General features: G+C 42.8%; 2 protein-coding genes across 2 annotated transcripts in view; one reads left to right on the top strand and one right to left on the bottom strand.

Annotated features, from left to right (window-relative positions):
• LOC135224576 (ring canal kelch homolog) overlaps positions 1-22785 on the bottom strand; it is a gene marked incomplete in the record, with an annotated part of 536926 nt that overhangs the window by 230400 nt on the left and 283741 nt on the right.
• The window catches only part of LOC135224830 (ring canal kelch homolog), a 120981-nt gene continuing 108710 nt past the window's right edge, over positions 10515-22785 (top strand). Inside the window, exons 1-2 of the mRNA XM_064264152.1 lie at positions 10515-10733; positions 19330-19562. Coding sequence (XP_064120222.1) covers positions 10515-10733; positions 19330-19562 — 452 coding nt within the window. The remainder of the gene's footprint in view (positions 10734-19329; positions 19563-22785) is intronic.

Here is a 22785-nt window from a genome sequence, read left to right as displayed (position 1 = left end):
CAACACATAATAATCTGTGACTCGGGTGGTGTAAATCAATAATAATCTCCTTAACACGTGGTGTGAATTCCTTTCCATTAGAAAACCAATAATATATTTGATCACCCAGAGTCAATCGGTTGGTAGAATAACGGATAATTAAATAGGAAGTGTCAATGTCTTACGAGTTACAACTCGTGATATTGGATCCGACCGGATTATAGCGGTTCTCGCGGTTTTAAATACGTTTATCATTTATATCTTGTATCTATAGAATTGATGCCGCAAGTAGCCTTATACGGTACGCCGCTAGAACACTTTTCCACATATTCAAGCCAACCATTAATTTATCAAATTATATATATATATAAATAAATATAAAAAAAAATAAAATAAATATGGATACAAGTGGAGTCAATATAATACACTCCGTAAGAAGTCGGAAGGGTTACAAATTATAATAAAAAAGGGACATACTTCCGACAATTACGACCCGAAGGATATTCAACTCTACTTTGCTGGCGAAGGACTCGTGCTGGGATGATCTATTCATCGCGAACGTAATCGTGTAGCTTAGGATGCAGAGAATAAGTATGAGCGCAAAAATAGAACGTTGGACCCGCCCAGGCAAATTTTCCCCTTCCCCTGGTTTTTAACCATTGAAAAAGGCCGTTTCAATTGGCTATAGGTGGTGTTGTCTGGAACTGTGTAATGGACGAAAAGTTGTTCGAACGCTAGTTAAAAGTGAAGTAGTATAACCTCGGTCATGTATCCTATATATATAAAAGTATCATGTTATCCTATATATAATTGATCATAAATAACAGAGTCGAAATATATCTTTGCGTGTACGCAATAGGAATCTCTTATATAAATGATCATAAATAACAGAATCTAAATATATCTTTGCGTGTACGCAGTAGGAATCTATTTAAAGTGCACATATATTAATCATATTATATTTATCCATATACCAATGTATAAACAAATCAGGTAGCCTATAATCAATCTGTTACCTTTTATCTTCCCAATATCTGCAGTTATATATGAGTTAGTACAGGGGGTCCTCGAGTTACGACGTTGATCCGTTCTTACGATGCATCGTAACACGAATTTCAGCGTAAGTCGGAACATTGAAAAATACCACATGATTTAATGTAAATACCTATCAATAACAATGAGAGAACAATTCCTTACCTTTATTAGTTTGATTGGCTTGGCACACCCTGGAGAGGAAGCTGCGGTGCTGGAGAGACTGGGGGAGGTTAGTGAAGAGAAAAAGGAACCTCAAGGAAGTTGGCTGGAGGATGCTGAGACAGATGATTCTTGAGGTGAGGCAGAACATACTAGTACTGGAGATGCTGAGGCAGGTGATTCTTGAGGTGAGGCAGAACATACTAGTGGAGATGTTGGGGCAGGTGAGTCTTTAGGTGAGGCAGAACCTACAGAAGGTGCTGGAGATACTGGGGCAGGTGAGTCTGGGTTAGCAGAACATTCAGAAGGTGCTGGATTAGCAGAGGCAGCTGAGGTAGAGGGTACAGGATCTCCTGCAGGCCTCTCTACCTTCTTAAAATACTGCTCCAGGTTAGTCTGAACAGAGAGCGACCTCTTTTCATCCAAGATATCCTTGTAACACTGCATCAAAATCCATGACGCCTCTGGAAACCCTAGTGAAACCTGTCCAAGTGGATCCTGAGCCTCAAAAGTTGACAAAGCTTGCTGCAACTCTGCAAAACCTCTTATCAAGTCCTGCCTTGTGAAAGCCTTAGGCTCTGGGGTGGGTGCTTCTTCTTCTTCTTCCTCTATTATCTGCTTCTCCAGTTGTATCAGGTCCTCAGCAGATAACTCCTCGCCATGAGACTCCAGCAGCTCTGTAACATCATCAACCTCCATCTCCAAATTGATTTCCTTACTCAGGGCAACAACGTTCTTGACAACTAGCTGAACTGTGTCCTCAAACCCATGGAAATCATTCACAAATTGAGGACAAATTTTCTTCAGACACCATTCATGTTTGTTTGCTTAACCTCCTCCCAGGAATTAGCAATGTTCTTTACAGCATCAAGGATGTTGTAGGATTTCCAAAAGTCCTTCAGAGTCAAGTCCTTCTTGGTTTCAGTTGCCTGTAAAGCCATAGCAATTGTCCTTCGTAGGTAGTAGGCCTTGAACGAAGCAATCACTCCTTGGTCCATAGGCTGTAAAAGGGCCGTGGTATTAGGTGGAAGGTAAACCACCTTGACATTAGGGTTGGGTGAGTCTCCCAGCTGGGCATTTGGTGTCCAGGGGCATTGTCCAGCACTAGCAACACCTAAAGGGGATACCCTTGGAGGCGCAATACCGCTCCACACTTGGAACAAAATGTGTTTACGAACCAGTCCTCAAACACTGCAAGTGTCACCCATGCCTTCTTGTTGGACTTCCAAAATTACTGGTAGTTGACCCTTCCAAATGCCCTTAAGTGCCCTTGGATTTTCAGCCTGATACACCAACAAGGGCTTCAGTTTGAAGTCGCCAGCAGCATTACCCCCAAGAAGTAAAGTTAGCCTCTCCTTGCTGGCTTTATGACCGGGTGCTGACTTCTCCTCCTTGGCGATGTAAGTGCGGTTAGGCATACCGCTTCCAAAACAAACCTGTCTCGTCTACGTTAAACACTTGCTGAGCAGAATAACCCCCCTCCTTAATTATCTCAGACAACGCTTTAGGAAATTCACTCGCTGCTTTCTCATCCCCACTAGCAGCTTCACCTTGCAATTTAAGGTTATGGTAATTGGCCCGAGCCTTAAATCGCATAAAACCAAACCCCTACTAGCCACAAAACTCTTCACTTTCACTTCCCTCCCCCTTTCTTTTTCAACGCTTCAAACAATCTTTTCGCCTTCTCCTGAATCACCATAAGGCTGACTGGGATACGCCGTTGATTTTGGTCTTCCAACCAAAGCACCAATAACCTTTCCATTTCAATTATTAGACCACTACGCTGCTTAGTTATCACTGTCGCTTTCATAGGAGCAGATCCTTTCACATGTTCAACGATGCGCTCTTTATCTTTGATAATGGTAGCAACGGTCGAACGGCTAAGGCCAAGCGAGCGGCCAATGTTTGTTGGCGTTTCTCCCTTCTCGATCGCTTTATAATGTCCACTTTAATTTCCATGGTGATGGCCTTTCTTTTCTTCGATGCACTACCATCAGAAGAGTCCGCCTTGCGCTTGGGAGCCATAACAAAGAGCAAAGAGTTACAAAAACGATACAAACACGAGGGAGAGAGAGGCAGTGTAAACAACCAAAATGGCGTATGGGCGAGGACTGAGCGTAGCGAAGCGACGCCGTCCTCTCCCCCACAAAGCGTATTCTTCCGCCGTGCGCCTGGAACTAGTTCGCGTTTGTTTACGTTGCTTACGACGCTAAACCGCGTAAGACGGAACGACGCATATATTTTTATATTTTATGGGGGCGCGTTCGTAACCACGAAACATCGTAAGTCGAGACCAGCGTAACCCGAGGACTTACTGTATATTGATTAATGAATCAAAAATCAACGAATCAATCAGCATAAACATTAATAACTTTATCAATTCATATATGAAATTTTTTATCAGTTAAAAATATGATTTTTATCATGTTAATCTTCATTCTATGCAATTATCAGAGTACATTAGTATTTTCTGTAGCATAAGTATCTTAAAGAGATGAAGTGAAAAACTGTATCATTATATATCATGTGATCACTATTATTTACCAATATCATTGTTTATATTTTACTTGAATCAATTCATGTACACCATGAATTTTTATTTTACTTATATATATATATTCACATAGTGTCTGTATCACACTCCTATAAGTCAAATGCAAAGTCAAGTTTGAAATAATTTCAGTAGGTGGTTTTGGTAGCGGTGACCGAGCTAATGTAAGTGTTTACATAATAAAAATATGGAATGTTAGTCCATATATATAAAAGTCGCAAACTAAAGAGGTCAACCAGATTGCTTGCAGGAATGTGATCAGACTAGAGACGCTAAAGATGACGTATACAATAAGTATGTAGGCTAAGATAACATGCCGTCACCTGTAGTCATTCAATTGTTTTTATAAACATTAGTCCAAGCTCCCTGCTTGAGACAACTACCCCGACCTATTATTCAAACGGCCTACGTGATCTGTAGCGTGTCTCATTCGATTGTGTGTTCGTATGAAAACTATGTCATCTGATAGTATGTTCATATGTTCGAACTACTGTCTGTTCCTTCATAACTTGTAACAGAGATGGTAGACGGGCAGAACAGAGTTAGCTATCGTCATTAGAAGACTGTACCTCTTTACCTAAGCTTTATCATGTAGAGGAATAGGATTAGCCATCATCATTGGCAGAAGCGATCAAGCTATCGTCATAGAAGACTTGTACGATCATACCTGATCTTCATCATGTAAAACTTCAGAAGAATATACTATTTTTATACCTTGTTGTTTTCTACAAGAACCTCACCGAACCATGAGTTTAACACATCGTCGTAAAGATAATACCGACTTCGTAAGTGATCTACAAAACCCCAGACACTCCATTGAAGATGGAAGTGCAATACCAACCGACTTAGCGTATAGATTATCGCTAGTCTAACATTACCTCATAGGGCGCCTTATCATACAAGGCACAAGATTGAATATATATATATATATACCCTATATATATATATATATATATATATATATATATATATATATATATATATAGTATATAATATATCTATATATATATATATATATATATATATATATATATATATATATATATATATATATCTATATAATATATATATATACATATACATATATATACTATATACAATAAGCTAGCAAAATATGTACTGAGCATTCCACCTTCAAACGCTCAAGTGGAGCGAGTGTTCTCTCTGATGGGCCAATGATGGGGTAGGTGTAGCAACCGGTGCAGTGTAGAGCTGATCAAGTCAGAACTACAGATAAAGTGCAATTTCACACTGTCCTGTTCGGAGTTCATCACATATGCTCAAACCAAACACCATCTCTTGAGAGCAGTTGGATCTAGTGCAAAATATGACGAATGGAAAACAATTTAACAGCAAGGAAAATAATTTTAAAAGGATTATTGAAAGGTTTTCATCATATGTATTTTATTGTCTGCAATTTATTCAATATATTATGGCAAGTCACTTTTGTTATTAATATCCTTCAAAGCTGCAAAACATGCTTGATTGCAATATTCTAATGCTTTGACACATGTAATGAACAGCTGTTTGTAACAAAATCTACAACGAATGCACTTTCTAACACAAAGAAAAGGCAATAAAAAAGGAAAAAAAGGCTGAGAAGGACTTTGCCTGCGTCACTGCGTGCATAACTTCGCATAAGTTGTGTCTATATTGTTCAACTACCTCTTCAATTTAAGTGTCCCGTATTTCAGTTTTCAAAATCTGGTCACCCTGCATCCACGTGTTATCACCTATCAGTTGATCGAAAGAACTTTAGGTAATTCCATCAGTTCATCAGTCCTGATGAGTGGACTGACTCCGCCCACAAACTGTCATCCACACTTAAGTTTTAACGCCAGTTTTGATAAACTATAAGTGGACTGACAGATAAACCTGAGCATGAATACTGTCCTTGAAGGCTTTGCCTGTCTGGATCTTCCTGCCCAATATGTTCAGTAAACCTTACCTTAATCAGAGTCAGATTTGTAGATGTAGTGCCATAAGGATCATAGAATATACTCATCTACACAAACACAAACTTTAATATTTTACATAGGATTTAGCTTGTGAACACAAGTTGGAACAGGCCTTTAAACTTTACTGGCAATGTAGTTAACCATTGACAGGTGGGGGAAGCCCCTGCCCACATGTCAGTCTGTAATCCACCTTGCTTCCAGCTGCCATTATGGATAGCTGGCCATGCTGAATAGGAAAGAAAGGATGGTCTCTAACTGGAGACCAGAACTCCTTAAACCTCTACTGAAGAGAGCCAAGGCGAAGCGGCCCATGAGAGACCAGCTTCTCTTAAACACAATTGACCTTGACTGACATGTCACTGCCGAGCAGGTTGTTCCTGAAGACGGGAACTTCTGTGCTACCTCCCTGAACTTGCTGATGTGAGATTCTGATGGAAAAACTATTACTGCTGCTGTATCTATCATCATGCCCAAGTACTTTACCCTGAGCTTCAGTATGATAACTGACTTCTTGAAATTTATCACCACATCCAGTATGGGCGGTCCTCGCTTATCGGCGGACTCGGTCAATGGCGTTCTGGTTTTATGGCGATTGTCTGTGGCGCCATAACGGGCTAAGTTTCGGTTATTGGGGCCATAAGGTGCTGATAGTAGAGTTATGGCCCATAAAATACCTACAGATGCCCTTTAAACTGAAACTTGGCGCCATAAGCACCATAAATCAAAGAGTTTCAGTTAATGGCAGGTTTCGTTTATCAGCACCCTGCAGAGAGCGGAACCCCCGCCGATAGCTGGGGACTGCCTGTACATTTAAAAATGCGAGATGCTCTCTGTCCCACAGCAACTGAAGCAATGAGCTTGCCAGGACTAAGCAGTCATTGAGGTACCTCAAAAGACATGTACCATGCGAATGGGCCCAAGATGTAACCATCATGATTACTTGGGGGCGGTCAGAATCCCGAAATAAAGTTTATTGAACTGAAAAACCGTCTCTCCTGAGAAGACTTGACGGATAGATATTTAAAAATACACATCCTTTAAGTCCACCAAAAGCATGAAGTCCCCCTCTTGCTGCAGTACGGCAAGTACCACTGCACCTACAGTAGTACCTCGAGATACGAAAGCAAATACGAACAATTTTACGGCTCTACATACAAAAATTGCTCAAGATACGAAAGGTTGTTGCTGTAAAGTCCAAGATTCGCCCGTACCACCAATAACTTCCATGTACCCATCCATCTGTCATCAAGGAAGTATCTGCGGTTCATGGTCCAGGGAAAGATTTTTCAGTTTTTCTAGGGCCAGCCTTGTGCTTTGGCCTGTCGACGGCCCTCAAGTTTTCACGGGCCTCATGAAAGATGTAGCCTAGTGGCTGCATCTGGAGGGGGTGAGGCTCTCGTTGCACCTAGACGAATGGCTAATTCGTGCCGAGTCGAGGGATCGAGGTCTGGAGGACTTAGACTTAACTTTGAAGATGACCCAGTCCCTGGGACTGTTGATCAACCGGGAGAAGTCCCAGATGGTTCCCAGTCAGAACATCGTCTATCAGGGGATTCAGATGGATTCTCTGGATTTTCTAGCTTTTCCATCCCGGGAAAGAAAAGAGCGATGCTTGGAAAAAGAAAAAAAGTGACAGCCTTCCTAGGGAAGATGTTCCGCGAGGGAGTGGATGAGTCATCTGGGGGGGACTTTCCTCTCTGGAGCAGTTCGTTCCCCTAGGAAGACTACACTTAAGGCCCCTTCAGTTCTACCTGAGGCGGATGTGGGACCAGAGTTCGCAGGACCTAGCAAACACCTTCCCGATCCTGGAAGGGATAAAAAAGGACCTCGGTTGGTGGCTCAACCTGAGGGAATGTCGCTGCTAAAGCCGAACCCGTGCCTACTGAGTTACTCAGACGCTTCAGAGTCGGGATGGGGAGCAACACTAGGAGCGAAGGAAGTGTCAGGCACCTGGAAGGGGGAACAGGTGACCTGGTCCTTATAGAGTTCGAGCCAGAAGTCATAGGATCAATAGTTCAAGTAAACTCGGACAACACCACAGCTCTGGCATACATAAGGAAACAGGGAGGAACTCATTCCTTCTCCCTGTACGAAACAGCAAGGGACCTGTTGCTGTGGGCAGAGGAGAGAAACATCAAGCTAATAACCAGGTTTGTGCAAGGGGAGAGGAACGTGAGGGTGGACCTGCTGAGCAGGAGGGATCAAGTCCTCCCCGCCGAATGGACTCTCCATCTGGATGTTTGCCAGAGACTGGAATCTTTGGGGCAGACGGAACTTAGACCTGTTTGCCACACACTGGAACAGGAGGCTGGATAACTATTGCTCCCCCATCAGGGATCCGAGGGCAATAGCTGTAGACGCCCTCCTCCTGGACTGGGCAAGACTAGATGGGTACGCGTTTCTCCCATTCAAGATTTTGGGGGAAGTACTAAGGAAGTTCGCTGCCTCAGAAGGGACGAAACTGACTCTGATTGCCCCCTTTTGGCCTGCTCAAGAATGGTTCACAGAGGTACTGGAATGGATGATAGATTTTCCCAGATCCCTTCCACTCAGGAGAGATCTGCTCAAACAACCCCACTTCGACAGGTTTCACAAAAACCTCCCCGCTCTCAACCTGACTGCCTTCAGACTATCGAAAGACTTGTCAGAGCGAGGGGCTTTTTGCTCAAGGCTTCTAGGGCTATCGCCAGAGCCCGTAGGACTTCTACCTTGAGAGTCTACCAGTCGAAGTGGGAGGTGTTTAGAAGATGGTGCAAGACGCAGAAGGTATCCTCATCCAATACCTCTGTGACCGATATTGCTGACTTCCTTCTCTTTTTAAGGGAAGATTGTAATCTAGCTGTGCCGACAAGCAAGGGACATAGGAGCATGCTGGCCGCGCTTTTCAGGAACAGGGACCTGAATATCTCTGAGAATAAAGACCTTCATGATCTCATCAGATCTTTTCGAACCGCGAAAAAGAAGACTTCTAGGCCCCCAGTTGGAACTTGGACGTTGTCCGGAAGTATCTGATGTGCAATAAATTGGAACCTCCTCAAGCGGCTTCTTTCAGAGATCTTATTAGGAAGTCTCTGTTCCTTATGGCTCTTGCTACTGCTAAAAAAATTAGTGAGTTGCAGGGTTTGGACGGCAGAATAGGGTTCAAAGGGCAGTCAGCGATCTGCTCCTTTAAATCCTTATTCTTAGCCAAGAATGAGAATCCCTCTAAACCCTGGCCCAAAAGTTTTGAAGTAAAGGGGCTCTCGTCTTTAGCGGGAAAGGAGTTAGAGAGGAAGAAGAAGCTGAAGGGCAACCTAGAGAGTCTCTGGTGCTCAGTCAGAGATCCCAGAAGGCCTATTTCAAAGAACGCACTGGCGTTCTTTATGAGAAGTATCATAAAAGAAGCACATCTGGCGTGTGGAGAAGAGCAATTTAGGCTCCTTAGAGTAAAAGCTCATGAAGTGAGGGCCATTGCTACATCTCTGGCCTTTCATAAGAATATGTCGCTGCATGATCTAGTTGCGTCCACATTCTGGAGATGCAATTCAGTGTTTGCTTCCCACTGTTTGAGAGACGTTAAAGTGACGTATGATAAGTGCTTCTCTTTGGGGCCTTACGTATCTGCGGATTCAGTGCTGGGACAGGGAGCTGAAACTAATCCTTTTTCAATTGTTAGTTCTAACACGGATTAGAATTGGTCAGGTGGTCGGGATTGGTTTTGTGCTCCTTGAAATTGCCAGAGGTATAGGTTCTGTCATGTAAGTGGGTAAGCCCCCATTGACAAGATCCAAAAAGGTTCTGTCATGTAAGTGGGTAAGCCTCCATTGACAAGATCCAAAAAGGTTCTGTCATGTAAGTGGGTAAGCCCCCATTGACAAGATCCAAAAAGGTTCTGTCATGTAAGTGGGTAAGCCCCCATTGACAAGATCCATAAGAGCTCTCAGTCATAGGTCACTACCTCGCTGAAGCTCGAGGCAAAGCAGACTCATAGACAGTATCCATGAAGTCTTCTGCCCAATCAGGTAAGAACCAAGGTTTTTTTTAGCTGTCTCTTACCCTCCACCAAGGGTGCCAATCAGCTAAGTATATATCTGCCGGGGAAGTTGCATGTTCAAAAATGATATTGTTATGATACAATAAAGTTTTGTACATACTTACCCGGCAGATATATACGGTTAATGGCCCGCCCAGCCTCCCCTCAGGAGACAGGTGGAAGAGAAAATCTGATTAGAAAACGGGAATGGTTCCTAGTTCCGCCACCCAGCGGCGGCAGGGCAGATCACCTGACCTACCTGTAGCGTGTGCCGCGAAAATTGAAATTCTGTTGGGGACGTCAGAGACTAGAGCTAAGTATACATCTGCCGGGTGAGTATGTACAAAACTTTATTGTATCATAACAATATCATTTTATAGGTCAATTTAGCTTTATTATGAAATTTACTGGGGTGTTTTTGGAGGGCTTGGAACAGATTAGCCATTTTACATGTAAAATGCGGTCCAAGATACAAAAAGCTCATGATACGAAGGCCTCCTCGGAACGGATTAATTTCGTATCTTGAGGTACCACTGTATTGCCAATGGTAACCAGTTTACAGACCTGGCCCCACCTGACAGCACAGCTCAGTAAGAGAAGGTGAAACAGGGGCATGCTGGTTCTCTTTCACCACCTCCCACTCTTCTAAGAGAGTGGCTGAGGGGTCCTGGGAAAGTGACTTGTCCCTCCCGGCCGATCACCCAGACCCAGCATAGGAGTTCCCTGTTCAGTCTTCTCTTTCTGTAAACATGCCAGCTTCTCAGAAGACTTAGGCACACTTGAGGGACAGCCTCCACACTACTCTCCCTTACCCATGTAGATGTCGCCACCTTTGATTTTCGACTACCCACAGTCTTGCTCTTCTGGCAAGACTTCAGTCATTGCCAGTCTGGGCATGGATGCTCACAATCTTCACCTATCCCCTCCACCTCCTTGGGGTTTTCCAGGAGCTGGACAGGCTTGTGGTTTTGGGATTGGAATTGTTCTTGATTGTCCCTCTCCTGCAGAGGAAGCAACTTTGCGGGACTGGGAACTGGATGTGACCTGAGGGTCATATGCCCCATGACTCAGACAGACCCAAATCATTAAAATGGTTTGTTATATCAGTGATCTCGAGGCAGAGACTGGCCTGTTCAGCAGACCAATCAAGTCCTTATGAGGGCCGCAGAAGGAATGCAAGGCACAAATCAGCCTGCCATGTTCAAGACTTGCTAGCAAGGTTTTAGACCTGGTGAATTCTCTTTTGTTCCTTCACAAATACAAAGCAGTGTTCTTTACATAGGATTTAGCTTGTTATTGCAAGCTGGAATAGCTCTGCCCACCTGTCTGTGTGCATTCTTCTTTGCTTCCGTCTGCTGTTGTTTGAAGATATCTCTTCGCTCTGTGCTTGACTTGCTTTATGCTTTATCTTTATGCTTTTTGTGCATTTTTCATTGCTTGAAATATGTTGTTCATTTGCTTTTTGAGTATTTCGATAAAATGCAAACCCCTCAGTCACTAAGCCCACTACTTCTTGAGATGAAGACTCAGGTGTTTAGGCAGTGTACATACATAGGTTCCTCTCCTCTGCAGAAGTAAATTATCCACTTTTATGTACCTCATGCAGAAAGCATGAGTGCAATCAAGAGAGAACATGTTCAGAGTGCCGTGCTTGGCTGTCTGAATGGTGTGTGAAGTTTTCTAGGAAGAAGAAGAGTACAATACTCTGCCAGTGACACCAGAGATCATCTTTGGTACTTTTCTCCCACCTGCCAAACTTCCTTTTGCTGTTGCTACTCCCAAGGGAGCTGTTTCAACTTTGCTGACTTTGACTGTTGCTTTGGTAAAGAGCATCTGGGACCAGTCTGGTTCATCTTCAGAAGCTCCTCTTCGCTCGAAGAAGGAGTTTTCCGCTTGGGGTCATTCTCAGGGCTTATGGAAGAGCTCTCCCCTAACCTGACTTTGAGTCTAGGTGGTGTGGAGGCCAAGGGGCTTACAGAGCTTGGCCATGGGCATCTTGTGGAATCCAAAGTCTCATCTCTCACTAAGCATTTGAAGATTATGAATAGTCTTCCAGTGACTGCTTCAGTAATGACTGTGTTGACTTTGACACTCACGGTTTCCACCAGCTCCAGAACTGCTCCTACATATGTGATGACCCTGCATGTGGCATCTATGATGAGCCCCCAGGTGCTGCCTTCATCAGCATCCTAGGATGATGCTTTTGACCTCAGCTGCACTTGGCAAGAAGAGGAAGTTCAAGAAGAAAAGGAAGTCATCATCTTTATCTTCATCATTTAGTGCTGTGGCATCTTCCCAACTTCTTCCAAGTCTAGTAGAAAGTGGTGGAGGAAGAGGTTAAGTATATCTTAGTTTAACCAAACCACTGAGCTGATTTAACAGTTCTCCTAGGGCTGGCCTGAAGGATTAGATTTTTATGTAGGTAGCTAGTAACCAATTGATTGCTTAGCAATGGGACCTACAGCTTGTTGTGGGCTTCGAACCACATATCAAGAAATGTATTTCTAATCACCAGAAATAAATTCCTCTGGTTCCGTATTGGCAGCATCAGGGAGCGAACTCAAGCAACCAGATTGATAGGCAAGATGGCAACCCACTCATCCAATGAGGAACTGATTGGAGGAGGAAGAAGGTTGACTTGAATCCCAGAGGGAAATCTTGTTGAGATTCCAGCAGGCAGTCCTCTACTGCAGAGAGAACTGACAGGTCTCCTACTAGCTACACCTGTAGCTGAGTGCACGAGTGCAGTCATTGCCCATGGTTCTCTGTACCCACAGTGTACCACTATTGGCCCTGTTACACCCCTACTCAGGCTGACAAGGGTTCCTGGTCTACAGACCCAGGCCCTGCTGCCAGTACAGCCCAGTGAGAGAAGGTGAGAAGAGAGTAAGCAGGTGGTCCCCTCACCCCCCCTCCAACTCTTCAAAAAGAGTGGCTCAGAAGTCTCAGTGCCCTGGATGACCAGGTGGTCACCCAGGTTAGGTAAGATAAGATCCCTTGTTAAGTCTTTTTCACCTGTAGAAGCTCTGGCTTCGAAGAAGACTGGAGTTCACTCAAGGGACAACCCCTGCCCACGTTCAGTGAGCGGAACTACTCTCTCCGACTTGTAAACATTATTATGTGGGTTGACGACCACCCATGGACTCACCTGTCAAGGCTTTGGTTTTTGACAGGCTGGTCAAGGGCGCTAGGGATATCTTGCCTGTCCTCTCCCCCTCCTTTGGGTTTACCAGGAGCCAGACAATTCTGGGGTCCAGGGCCAGAACCACTCTTGTTCCCATCACATCCCATTCACAGAGGTTAATGTTCTTGTGCCAGACCTCAAACCAGACAGGTCGTATGCCTTGAGTGGTTGAGAGATCACCAGGGGGCTCTGTTGAGAGTCCCTATCTTGTGAAGGGAGCAACTCTTGAGGACTGGAAACTTGAGGGACCCACAGGTCCCTTGCCCATGGACTCAGTCATAGGCACTTTGTGGAGATCCTTAAAATGATCTCATTTAAATTATCTCAAGGAAGAGACTGTGCCTTGTCCTGCAGAATGCTCTTCAGCCATCGAGTCACTTTGGGGACCCCAGAAGCAACCCAGGGCTCTGATTGTCCTGACATGATGTAGGCTTGCTGGTGGAATTTTAGACTTAAGTGAATTTTCTTGTTTCTTCAGTCCAGCTGGTCCAGCAAGAGACTGTCCACCTCTAGCTTCCGAGAGGAAATGTTATGTGCTCTCGGTGAACCCATTGCTGTTCAAACAGGTTGACCCGGGGCTGACTTTTTTTGTATCCCAGTCTGTCACTGGAACGCCTCCATGTCAATTGGGTCTCCCTCCCACAGTCGGAGGCAGTGGCACTGGAATCAACTGCCATGGCAGCATTCCAGACAGTCTCTTGGATTGATCTACCCTTTACAGTGACTAAGATCTCTTCCTCTTTGGCTGTTCGTACAACCGAGGAGGAGTTACTGTTCAAGGGACTGATGCCGTCTGGAGGTAGGGCTGTTACCTATCTTGGCCATCAGACAGCAAATCTGGTGTTGAAGAGGTGAGGAGCTGTACTGTCTTCACTCTCAAGGTTTGTTGTCCCAGGTTTGGGTTTGGCACTTGTTAATGGACCATTACTACGGGGATCCTTTTTCTCTCTCTGCTGGATGTTGGGGGAAGCCTCGATGGACATGTTATGTGTCGATAACAATGACAAGCATGTTCACTAGGCAGTATCAAAAACCTCTTGGTCTTCACATGGCACTGCAGCCTAACCCTCTGGTCAGGCTGGCCCTTCCTCTTTGGGCCAGAGAAAGTCCCAGACCTGCTGGTCCCCTCGTAGGGGAACCCAGTCCTCTTCTGCCCAGTAGCAAAAGGTGCACGATCGCACCACCTTTCAACACCCCTCCTGTTCTAGGAAGGGAGTAAAGGGAAAGAAAAAGGGAGGAGGATGCTAGGGGCAGTGTTCCTCCCTGCTTGTTGCCGATGGTGGGGGCTGTCTGTCAAGCCACTGGGCAACTTGGCAGCAACATGGAGCAGAGACCTGGCTAGTGGATGGCCTTCAGGAAGGATATTTACTACCGTTCGAGTTTCATTATAAGTTCTTACAGCATTATTGAGTAATGGCATACAAATCCTTTAATTATGGTATGGAAGTCTTATTAACTGCTACATCCCAAATGTGCAGTATGGCAGAGGTGAAGGTTACTATCTTCTGCTCTCTAATGGACCAGGAAGGTAACATAAACGTACCAGTTGCTTCAGGGAGTACCCTGAGTCCTCCCATCAATGATTAAGTCTTAAGTACAACTTGGTAATTTTCCTAACATACAAAGCTGAAGTTCTTTGCATTAAAGGCCCTCCTCAGCCACACCTTGCTGTGGCACCTAGGCCAGAAGGTAAAGTGGTTTGTATAGCAACAAGTGGCCTGTTGTTAGTTTTCTACCTTGTGAATAAGTTTGAATGGCCTATATAAAGAACTTCAGGTTTGTATGTTGAAAAATTTGCTTTTTATTTAGTGATTGTTTAATTTATCCCCCAAGTTTGTTAAACTGGACCACTACTTTTGCTCAACACTACTCAATTAACTTAGTACTATGTTTCTAGGAAATAAAAAACCTACTTTCTTTGCTTCTGGCAGAATGGGGAGTTAACATTCCCTGGAAGGGCAAATCTACCAGTAGCTTCTGAGAGATTACCTCCCAGTAAAGGGCAACTGTGCCGTATAAAGAATGAAGGATCAGATTTGTGTAGAAAGAATATAAAAATTTTAAAGTCATTTTTATTTTTGCTAACATTTAAGCCTGAAGTTCTTTGCCTTATTTGCCCACCTCAGCTACCCCTCTCAACTGTTACTTGGGCTAGAAATCCAAGTGGAGTGCAGACTGGCAAGTGGGTGGGGCTTCCCTCTACCTGTCTATGTATCGTTAGCTACCTTGTAAATAATCTTAAACAGCCGTCTCCAGTTCATGCTTGGAGCTAATTGCCTTTTTTAAAGAACTTTGGGTTTGGATTTTAGGGAAAATACAAATTACTTTTAAAATTTGATATTTAAAGGTGGAGTTAGTTGTTCCAAGGATCCTGTAAATTGTATCTCATTAGAATGTTTAATGTATGACACTTACCTGGCAGGTATATATATAGCTATATTCTCTGTTCCACCTGGCAGAAATTTTCAAAACTCGCGGCAAACGCTAGTAACCTATTAGTAGTTCAGGCAACCACCACCCCGTTACCGTGGCGCTAGCGCTAGGAACCGTTCCCAATTGGGCCAGATTTTCTCTGCCAGCCGAACCGGCAACATTGTTGGTGGTTCCCTGCTAGAATTTTCATTCTCGTTGCTGACTGATCTTGGATTTTGGTATTGTACTCGGAAACGTTAGCTTGGCATTCGCTTTGGATTGTTCTTTAAAGATGTCTGATACTGGAAATATGAAGGCAGATCCCTGGGCTGTCAACGTAGCTCGAGAAGGGTACAAGATTCCTTTCTTGAAAAGACCTCCTCTCGCAACATCTCCGAGAGCCCTCGGGGCAAATTACAACGATTTAGAGAAGAAAGCGGCTCTGTGGGAGCAAGTAGCTTCCATGCTAGAGAAAGGAGCCATAGAACCTGTTCTGGATCACGAATCTCCGGGATTTTACAACCGTCTGTTCCTGGTTGCAAAGTACCTCGGGAGGTTGGAGGCCAGTGCTGGACATAAGTCAACTGAATCTTTTCGTAGAAAAGACCAAGTTCACTATGGAGACGAACGATTTCAGTACTTGGCAGCGGTACGTCCAGGGGACTGGATGGCGACTCTGGGACTTACAAGACGCATACTTTCATATTCCGATTCATCCAGGAAGCAGGAAGTATCTAAGGTTTGTGATTCAGGACAGGGTCTTTCAGTTCAAGGCCCTATGCTTCGGCCTTTGCACAGCCCCTCAAGTGTTCACGAGGATGATGTCCAATGTGGCGAGATGGTTACATTTAAGAGGGATCAGAGTGTCTTTTTATCTGGACGACTGGTTGATAAGATCCCAATCAAGAAGTCAATGTCTGGAGGACTTGAGTCAAACATTGGACTTGGCAAAAGACCTAGGTCTGGTAGTGAATATGGGAAAGTCTCAATTGGAGCCCCAACAACAGATAGTTTATTTGGGGATTCAGATATCGGCAGTGACTTTTCGGGCTTTTCCGTCCCCCGAGAGGCAAGCCCAATGCATTCGGAAGGTGCAGGACTTTCTAAAGAAAGACCGATGCTCTGCAAGAGAGTGGATGAGTCTACTGGGCACACTCTCTTCGCTAGAGAGGTTCATTTCTTTAGGAAGACTGCACATGAGGACCTCTTCAGTTTTTCCTGAAGGATTCATGGCCAAGAAAATTGCAACCGGATTCCTTCCAGTTTCTAATTCCGTCCGAAGTAAAGGAGGAATTAAAGTGGTGGCTTAACTCCAGGCAGGTTAGCAAGAGGGATGTCGCTTCAGCAGAAGAACCCAGACCTCGTCTTGTTTTCCGACGCGTCGGACGCGGGTTGGGGAGCGACATTAGGCCCTCAAGAGGTGTCGGGACTTTGGAGCAAGGTCGAAACGAAGTGGCACATAAACAGGAAGGAACTGATGGCAATTTTCTTGGCTTTGAAGCACTTCAGAGAGTTGATTCGAAACAAGACAGTGCAGGTCAAACTCGGACAACACCACGGCTCTGGCATACATCCGGAAACAAGGGGGAACTCATTCTTTTCCCCTTTACGATCTGGCAAAAGAAAATTCTGCTTTGGGCGGAAGAGGAAAAGGTCGTGATACTCACCAGGTTTATACAAGGAGAGAAGAACGTGGTGCGGACCTGTTGAGCAGAAGAGAGCAACTTCTCTCGACGGAGTGGACGTTGCACATGGAGGTTTGCCAGAGCCTGTGGAGGTTGTGGGGCCGTCCGGTAGTGGATCTGTTTGCGACAGCCAGAACAAAAAGGTTACCAACATATTGCTCTCCGGTTCCAGACCAGGAAGCAGTGGCGGTCGATGCATTCCTGATGGATTGGTCAAACTTAGATCTGTACGCTTTTCCTCCGTTCAAGGTGCTGGGGAAAGTGATGAAGAAGTTCAGGGAGAGCAAAGGTACGAGGATGACCTTAATAGCCCCGTTTTGGCCGGCCCAAAGTTGGTTCACAGAGGTACTGGAATGGACAGTAGATACGCCAAGGACTCTTCCTCTAAGAGTAGATTTACTCAGACAACCCCACTTCGACAGGTTTCACAAGAATACCCTCGCTCTGGGTCTGACTGCGTTCAGACTATCGAACGTCTGGTCAGAGCGAGGGGATATTCGAGAGAGGTGGCCAGTGCAGTGGCTAGAGCCAGAAGAACCTCCACAATCACAGTGTATCAGTCGAAGTGGGACAATTTCCGGAAGTGGTGTAAGAACAGGAAAGTGTCTTCATCCAGATACCTCTGTGACCCAAATCGCAGATTTCCTTCTATACTTGAGGAAGGATTTACGCCTGTCAGTTTCGACAATCAAAGGTTATAAGAGTATGCTAACCTCAGTGTTTAGACACAGGGATCTAGACATCTCGAATAACTTAGACCTTAGAGATCTGATTAGGTCGTTTGGTACGAAGAAACAATCAGAATGCAGGCCACCTGCTTGGAACCTTGATGTGGTCTTGAAGTATTTAACTTCTAGCAAATTCGAGCCGTTAGAGGAATCCTCTCTGAGAGATCTTGCTAAGAAGACTATCTTTTTAGTAGCATTAGCAACTGCTAAAAGAGTTAGTGAACTTCAGGCCATATCGAAGAAGGTGGGATGGAGACATGGCAATGCAGTGTGTTCATTCCAAGAAGGTTTCTTGGCCAAGAATGAGAATCCAGCTACTCCTTGGCCAAGATCCTTTGAAGTTTTGGGTCTAGCTGAATTGGTGGGTCAAGAGCAAGAAAGAGTTCTCTGCCCAGTAAGAGCGTTGCGATGTTATATAGAAAGAACAAGAGTTATCAGAGGGAAGTCTGATGCTCTGTGGTGTTCAGTTAAAGATCCCACTAGACCCATGACGAAGAACGCTCTAGCCTTCTTCATGAGAGAGTTAATTAAAGAGGCTCATATGTTGTGTGAAGAGCAGAGCTTTGGTATTTTGAAAGTGAAGGCTCATGAAGTCAGGGCAGTGGCGACTTCATTAGCTAAAAAGAATTTAGCCCTCAAGGAAATTATTGAATCTACATATTGGAGAACTAATTCAATATTCGCGTCTCATTATCTTAGGGACGTTCAGACAACCTTTGATAATTGTCAGACGCTAGGTCCATACGTGTCCTCAGGTACAGTATTGGGCAAAGGAGTTACTACCCCATAACCTTCTTTTAAGCTAGTTGATTTTATTAGGTGATGGTGTTTGTGTTTATTGGTCGTCTGAGAAAAGTGTGCGGTACTTTTCTCAGTCTTGTTAGTATGATCCGGTGATGGTGTGTGTGTAGTTCAGGTAAATGATCTGTTACTAGCTTGAATGCCGTGGCATAAGAGGGCTGTAAGGTTCTGTCAACACATTGGTCACGTCCAGTTGTCAGTTCCAGTCTTAGCTTCTTCAACATACAGGACACTTCCTTGTTGAGAGCTACTAAGGGTTAAGCAGGCTTAGAGGCAGGACCTATGAAGTCAGCTACCTTAGCAGGTAAGGAACCTGGAGTTTTAATAATATTTTAATAATATTTTATACTCTAAGAATGTTGCTGTCCTTGACCCACCTCCAAATGTGTCAATCAGCTATATATATACCTGCCAGGTAAGTGTCATACATTAAAATGAAGTTTTTATGATAAAACAAAGTTTAATGTATACTTACCTGGCAGGTATATATAATTTAATTCCCACCCGCCTCCCCTCAGGGGACAGGGTTCAGAGAAAATCTGGCCCAATTGGGAACGGTTCCTAGCGCTAGCGCCACGGTAACGGGGTGGTGGTTGCCTGAACTACTAATAGGTTACTAGCGTTTGCCGCGAGTTTTGAAAATTTCTGCCAGGTGGAACAGAGAATATAGCTATATATATACCTGCCAGGTAAGTATACATTAAACTTTGTTTTATCATAAAAACTTCATATTTAAATTGATCCACATCATCCATTGTAATTTACGTAAATAACTGAAATTTAATAAGTTAAACATCAGAGGAAGTGAATTTTTACTTATTTCAGTGCAAATTGTGTTTTATTAAAAAAATGACAATTGTTGTAACTTTCACAAAATATACTTATTTAATCAATCCTTTTCATTGCAGCAGTAGATTGTTACTTCGTCATGCTAGTCAAAATTCATTGGATGAAAGTTCTCAGAAACACATTCCGCGATCTGAGACAAAGCACAAGCTTCCTTACAGAAATCCACAGCACTTTCCTAAGGCATTTGACAACCTAAATCTGATGCGAAGGTGAGCAGAAATAAAATCCTCTACTCAGTAATTGATGATATTGTACACTTTTCTTAATTTTTAATGTCATTACAGCAAATTTCTTTCCACGAGAATAAAAGCCTATGTCTTTTATAAGAGTAAGCATTTAGCATTGCTTCTCTGGTCTTCAGTTACACTGCCGTTAACTCATTTGCATTCTTCAGTGGTGTATAATTTGTATTTTTATTGCACATAGTGTATAGGTTGGGTGTATATTTATTGTCGTTTATTTATTGCTGTTTATTTAACTTTTTTTTTTTTTTTTTTTTTTTTTTTTTTAAATTGACTGAATGCTGGCCCTCCTTCAATTTGCTATTTGTCATACGCGAACAAACCTTTGGTCTTAAAAATAGCATAATTTTTTAGTGCCCAGCTGGATCTAGTTAACCCTTAAACGCAGACTGGACGTATTTTACGTCGACATTTTTTGTCTCTCGGGTGCCGACTGGACGTATTTTACGTCGACATACAAAAGTTTTTTTAAAAATTCGCGGAAAAATACTTTTAGGCCTACCAGCCGAAAACTCTTGAATCACGCGCCTTGGGGGATGCTGGGAGTTCACGGATCAAGGTGTTGTTTTGTTTACAATCGTTACGCAGGCGCGCAAGCGCGAATTTCTTTCTTGCCGCACTAAAAAGTATCTGTGACACATCTCTGAAATTATTTCGTCACTTTGACATAATTTTTGTACCATTTTAAATTAGCCGTTACATAGAGTATTATATATGAAAATGTGCGCATTTTTATGTAGAATACAACAAAAAAATACTCATGATTTTAGCTTTTATCAGTTTTAAGATATTTTCATATAAATAACGATAAGTGCCAAAATTTCAACCTTCGGTCAACTTTGACTACCGAAATGGTCTCGAAAAAAACGACAATTGTAAGCTAAAACTCTTATATTTAGTAATATTCAATCATTTAACTTAATTTTGCAACTAATTGGAAGTCTCTAACACAATATTTCGATTTATGGTGAATTTATGAAAAAACTTTTTCCTTACGTCCGCGCGGTAACTCTTCCGAAAATAATCATACATGCGATTGTGGTAATGTTTGCACCATTTTAAATTATCCGTTACATAAAGTTTTATATATGAAAATGTGTGCAATTTCATGCACAATACAACTAAAAACAACCCATGGTTGTAGCTTTTATCAATTTCGAAATATTTTCATATAAAAAATGATGTGACAAATTTTCAACAACCTTCGGTCAATTTTGACTCTACCGAAATGGTCGAAAAAACGCATTGTAAGCTAAAACGCCTATATTCTAGTAATATTCAAGCATTTACCTTCATTTTGCAACAAATTGGAAGTCTCTAGCACAATATTTCGATTTATGGTGAATTTATGAAAAAAATAACATTTTCTTTACGTCCGCGCGGTAACTCTTCCGAAAAAATCATACGTGCGATTGTGGTAATGTTTGCACCATTTTAAATTAGCCGTTACATAACGTTTTATATATGAAAATGTGCGCAATTTCATGTATAATACAACAATAAATAGTTGAAGGTTGTAGCTATTCTCATTTTCGAAATATTTGCATATAAATCACGATAAATAGAAAAAAAACCACGTTCGGTCAAATTTGACTCTACCGAAATGGTCGAAAAACGCAATTGTAAGATAAAACTCTTACAGTCTAGTAATATTCAGTCATTTATCTTCATCGTGAAACAAATTCGAAGTCTCTAGCACAATATTTAAATTTATGGTGAATTTTTAAAAAAAACTTTCCATCCCTCCGCGCGCGGATTCTCCGCCACAAATCTCCGAAATGCGTAAGTCCCATTCTCGGAATATTTGCTCCGTTTCATATTAGGCATTTCATAGAGTTTTATATATGAAAATGTGCGCAATTTCATGTAGAATAAAACGAAAAATATTTGAAAGTTTTAGCTTTTCTTATTTCCGAAATAATTGCATATAAAAAAATATATATATAAAAAATTCGACATTCGGTCAACTTTAGCTCGTCAGATATGGTCGAAAACTGCATTTGTAAGCTAATATTCTTACAGTATAGTAATATTCAATCATTTGTCTTCATTCTGAAACATATTGGAAGTCTCTAGGACAATATTTAGATTTATGGTGAATTTTTGAAAAAAATATGTGTTTACGTAAGCGCGTTACGAATTCATGCATTATTTTGTGATAATATTTTCTCTGTGTTGCTTTTATCGTTTTACAATGTGTTATATATCAAAATGATCGCAATTTAGTGCACATTACAACGAAAAAAAAAGTAACTTGTTACCTTCAACCGTTTTGCGCACAGCGCGATTTGAATACAATTATATATGAAATTTCGTTTTTGCGCTATCATATATCGCATTATTTATATATGATAATGATAATTTTTTTCTTTTCTAATGGTTGCATACTAAACTTCAAGCAATGACAAAAAAAGGAGCCAAAAATGAACTCTTAATCTTGAAAACTAAGCGCGCTGTGATTTTTTGAAAAAAATATTTTTTCCGCTTACGCGCTCACTCTCAAACCCCTCCGGCATACGGGAGTCATTTTTTTATTTACCGCTCCGGCGTTTAAGGGTTAAACAATCAGAGATTGTAATGCAAGGAATCTGTGAGATCTGGCAATGCATTCATATGTTGGGTGAAAGCTGGTCAAAGACTGCGCACCCCATGCTACCATGTTTAGTCTTGTTCTTAATCGCCTGGGTGAGTGATGTGGCTGCTCACTCTCCGTCCAACCTGGTTGTTTTGCTCATATTCGCTCTTTTGCTTGTCTGTGTATGTGTTATTATGGCTTCCTCTGCATCTTCTCGGTCTTGCCAACGTATGTGCCCAGGGATTCAAGGTTTCCCGTGTTCTTGTTTCTTGGCTTCTTCAGCTATGGACCCCCATTCCACATCCAGTAGGTGTCGTTGTGATTTTTGTACTATAATGAATCCCTGCCTGGAATGTCATGTGTGGTCTAAATCACAGTGGCAGTCATTTTAAAGTAAGAGGGAGCATCGTAGAGTTTCGACTCCCTTCGTGGGAAGGGTTTTCATCTCCTCGCCCAGATGCTTCGTTTTCTTCCTCAGTCACACCACATGATGCTTGAGTTTGTGAGCCTGTCTCCCTTTCCTTTTCTTCCATCGATTTGTCATTGGAAGTATCGGGAGGTCCTCAGGCTGATTTATTGTGTAATGTCGCCCCATCTCCTTCGGGGGTTACTGTG

The sequence above is a fragment of the Macrobrachium nipponense genome, chromosome 12, assembly GCF_015104395.2.
Source record: "Macrobrachium nipponense isolate FS-2020 chromosome 12, ASM1510439v2, whole genome shotgun sequence".
Classification (NCBI taxonomy): Eukaryota; Metazoa; Arthropoda; class Malacostraca; order Decapoda; family Palaemonidae; genus Macrobrachium; species Macrobrachium nipponense.
Note: the sequence above shows the minus strand (reverse complement) of the source record. Positions and strands in the feature narration are given on the sequence as shown.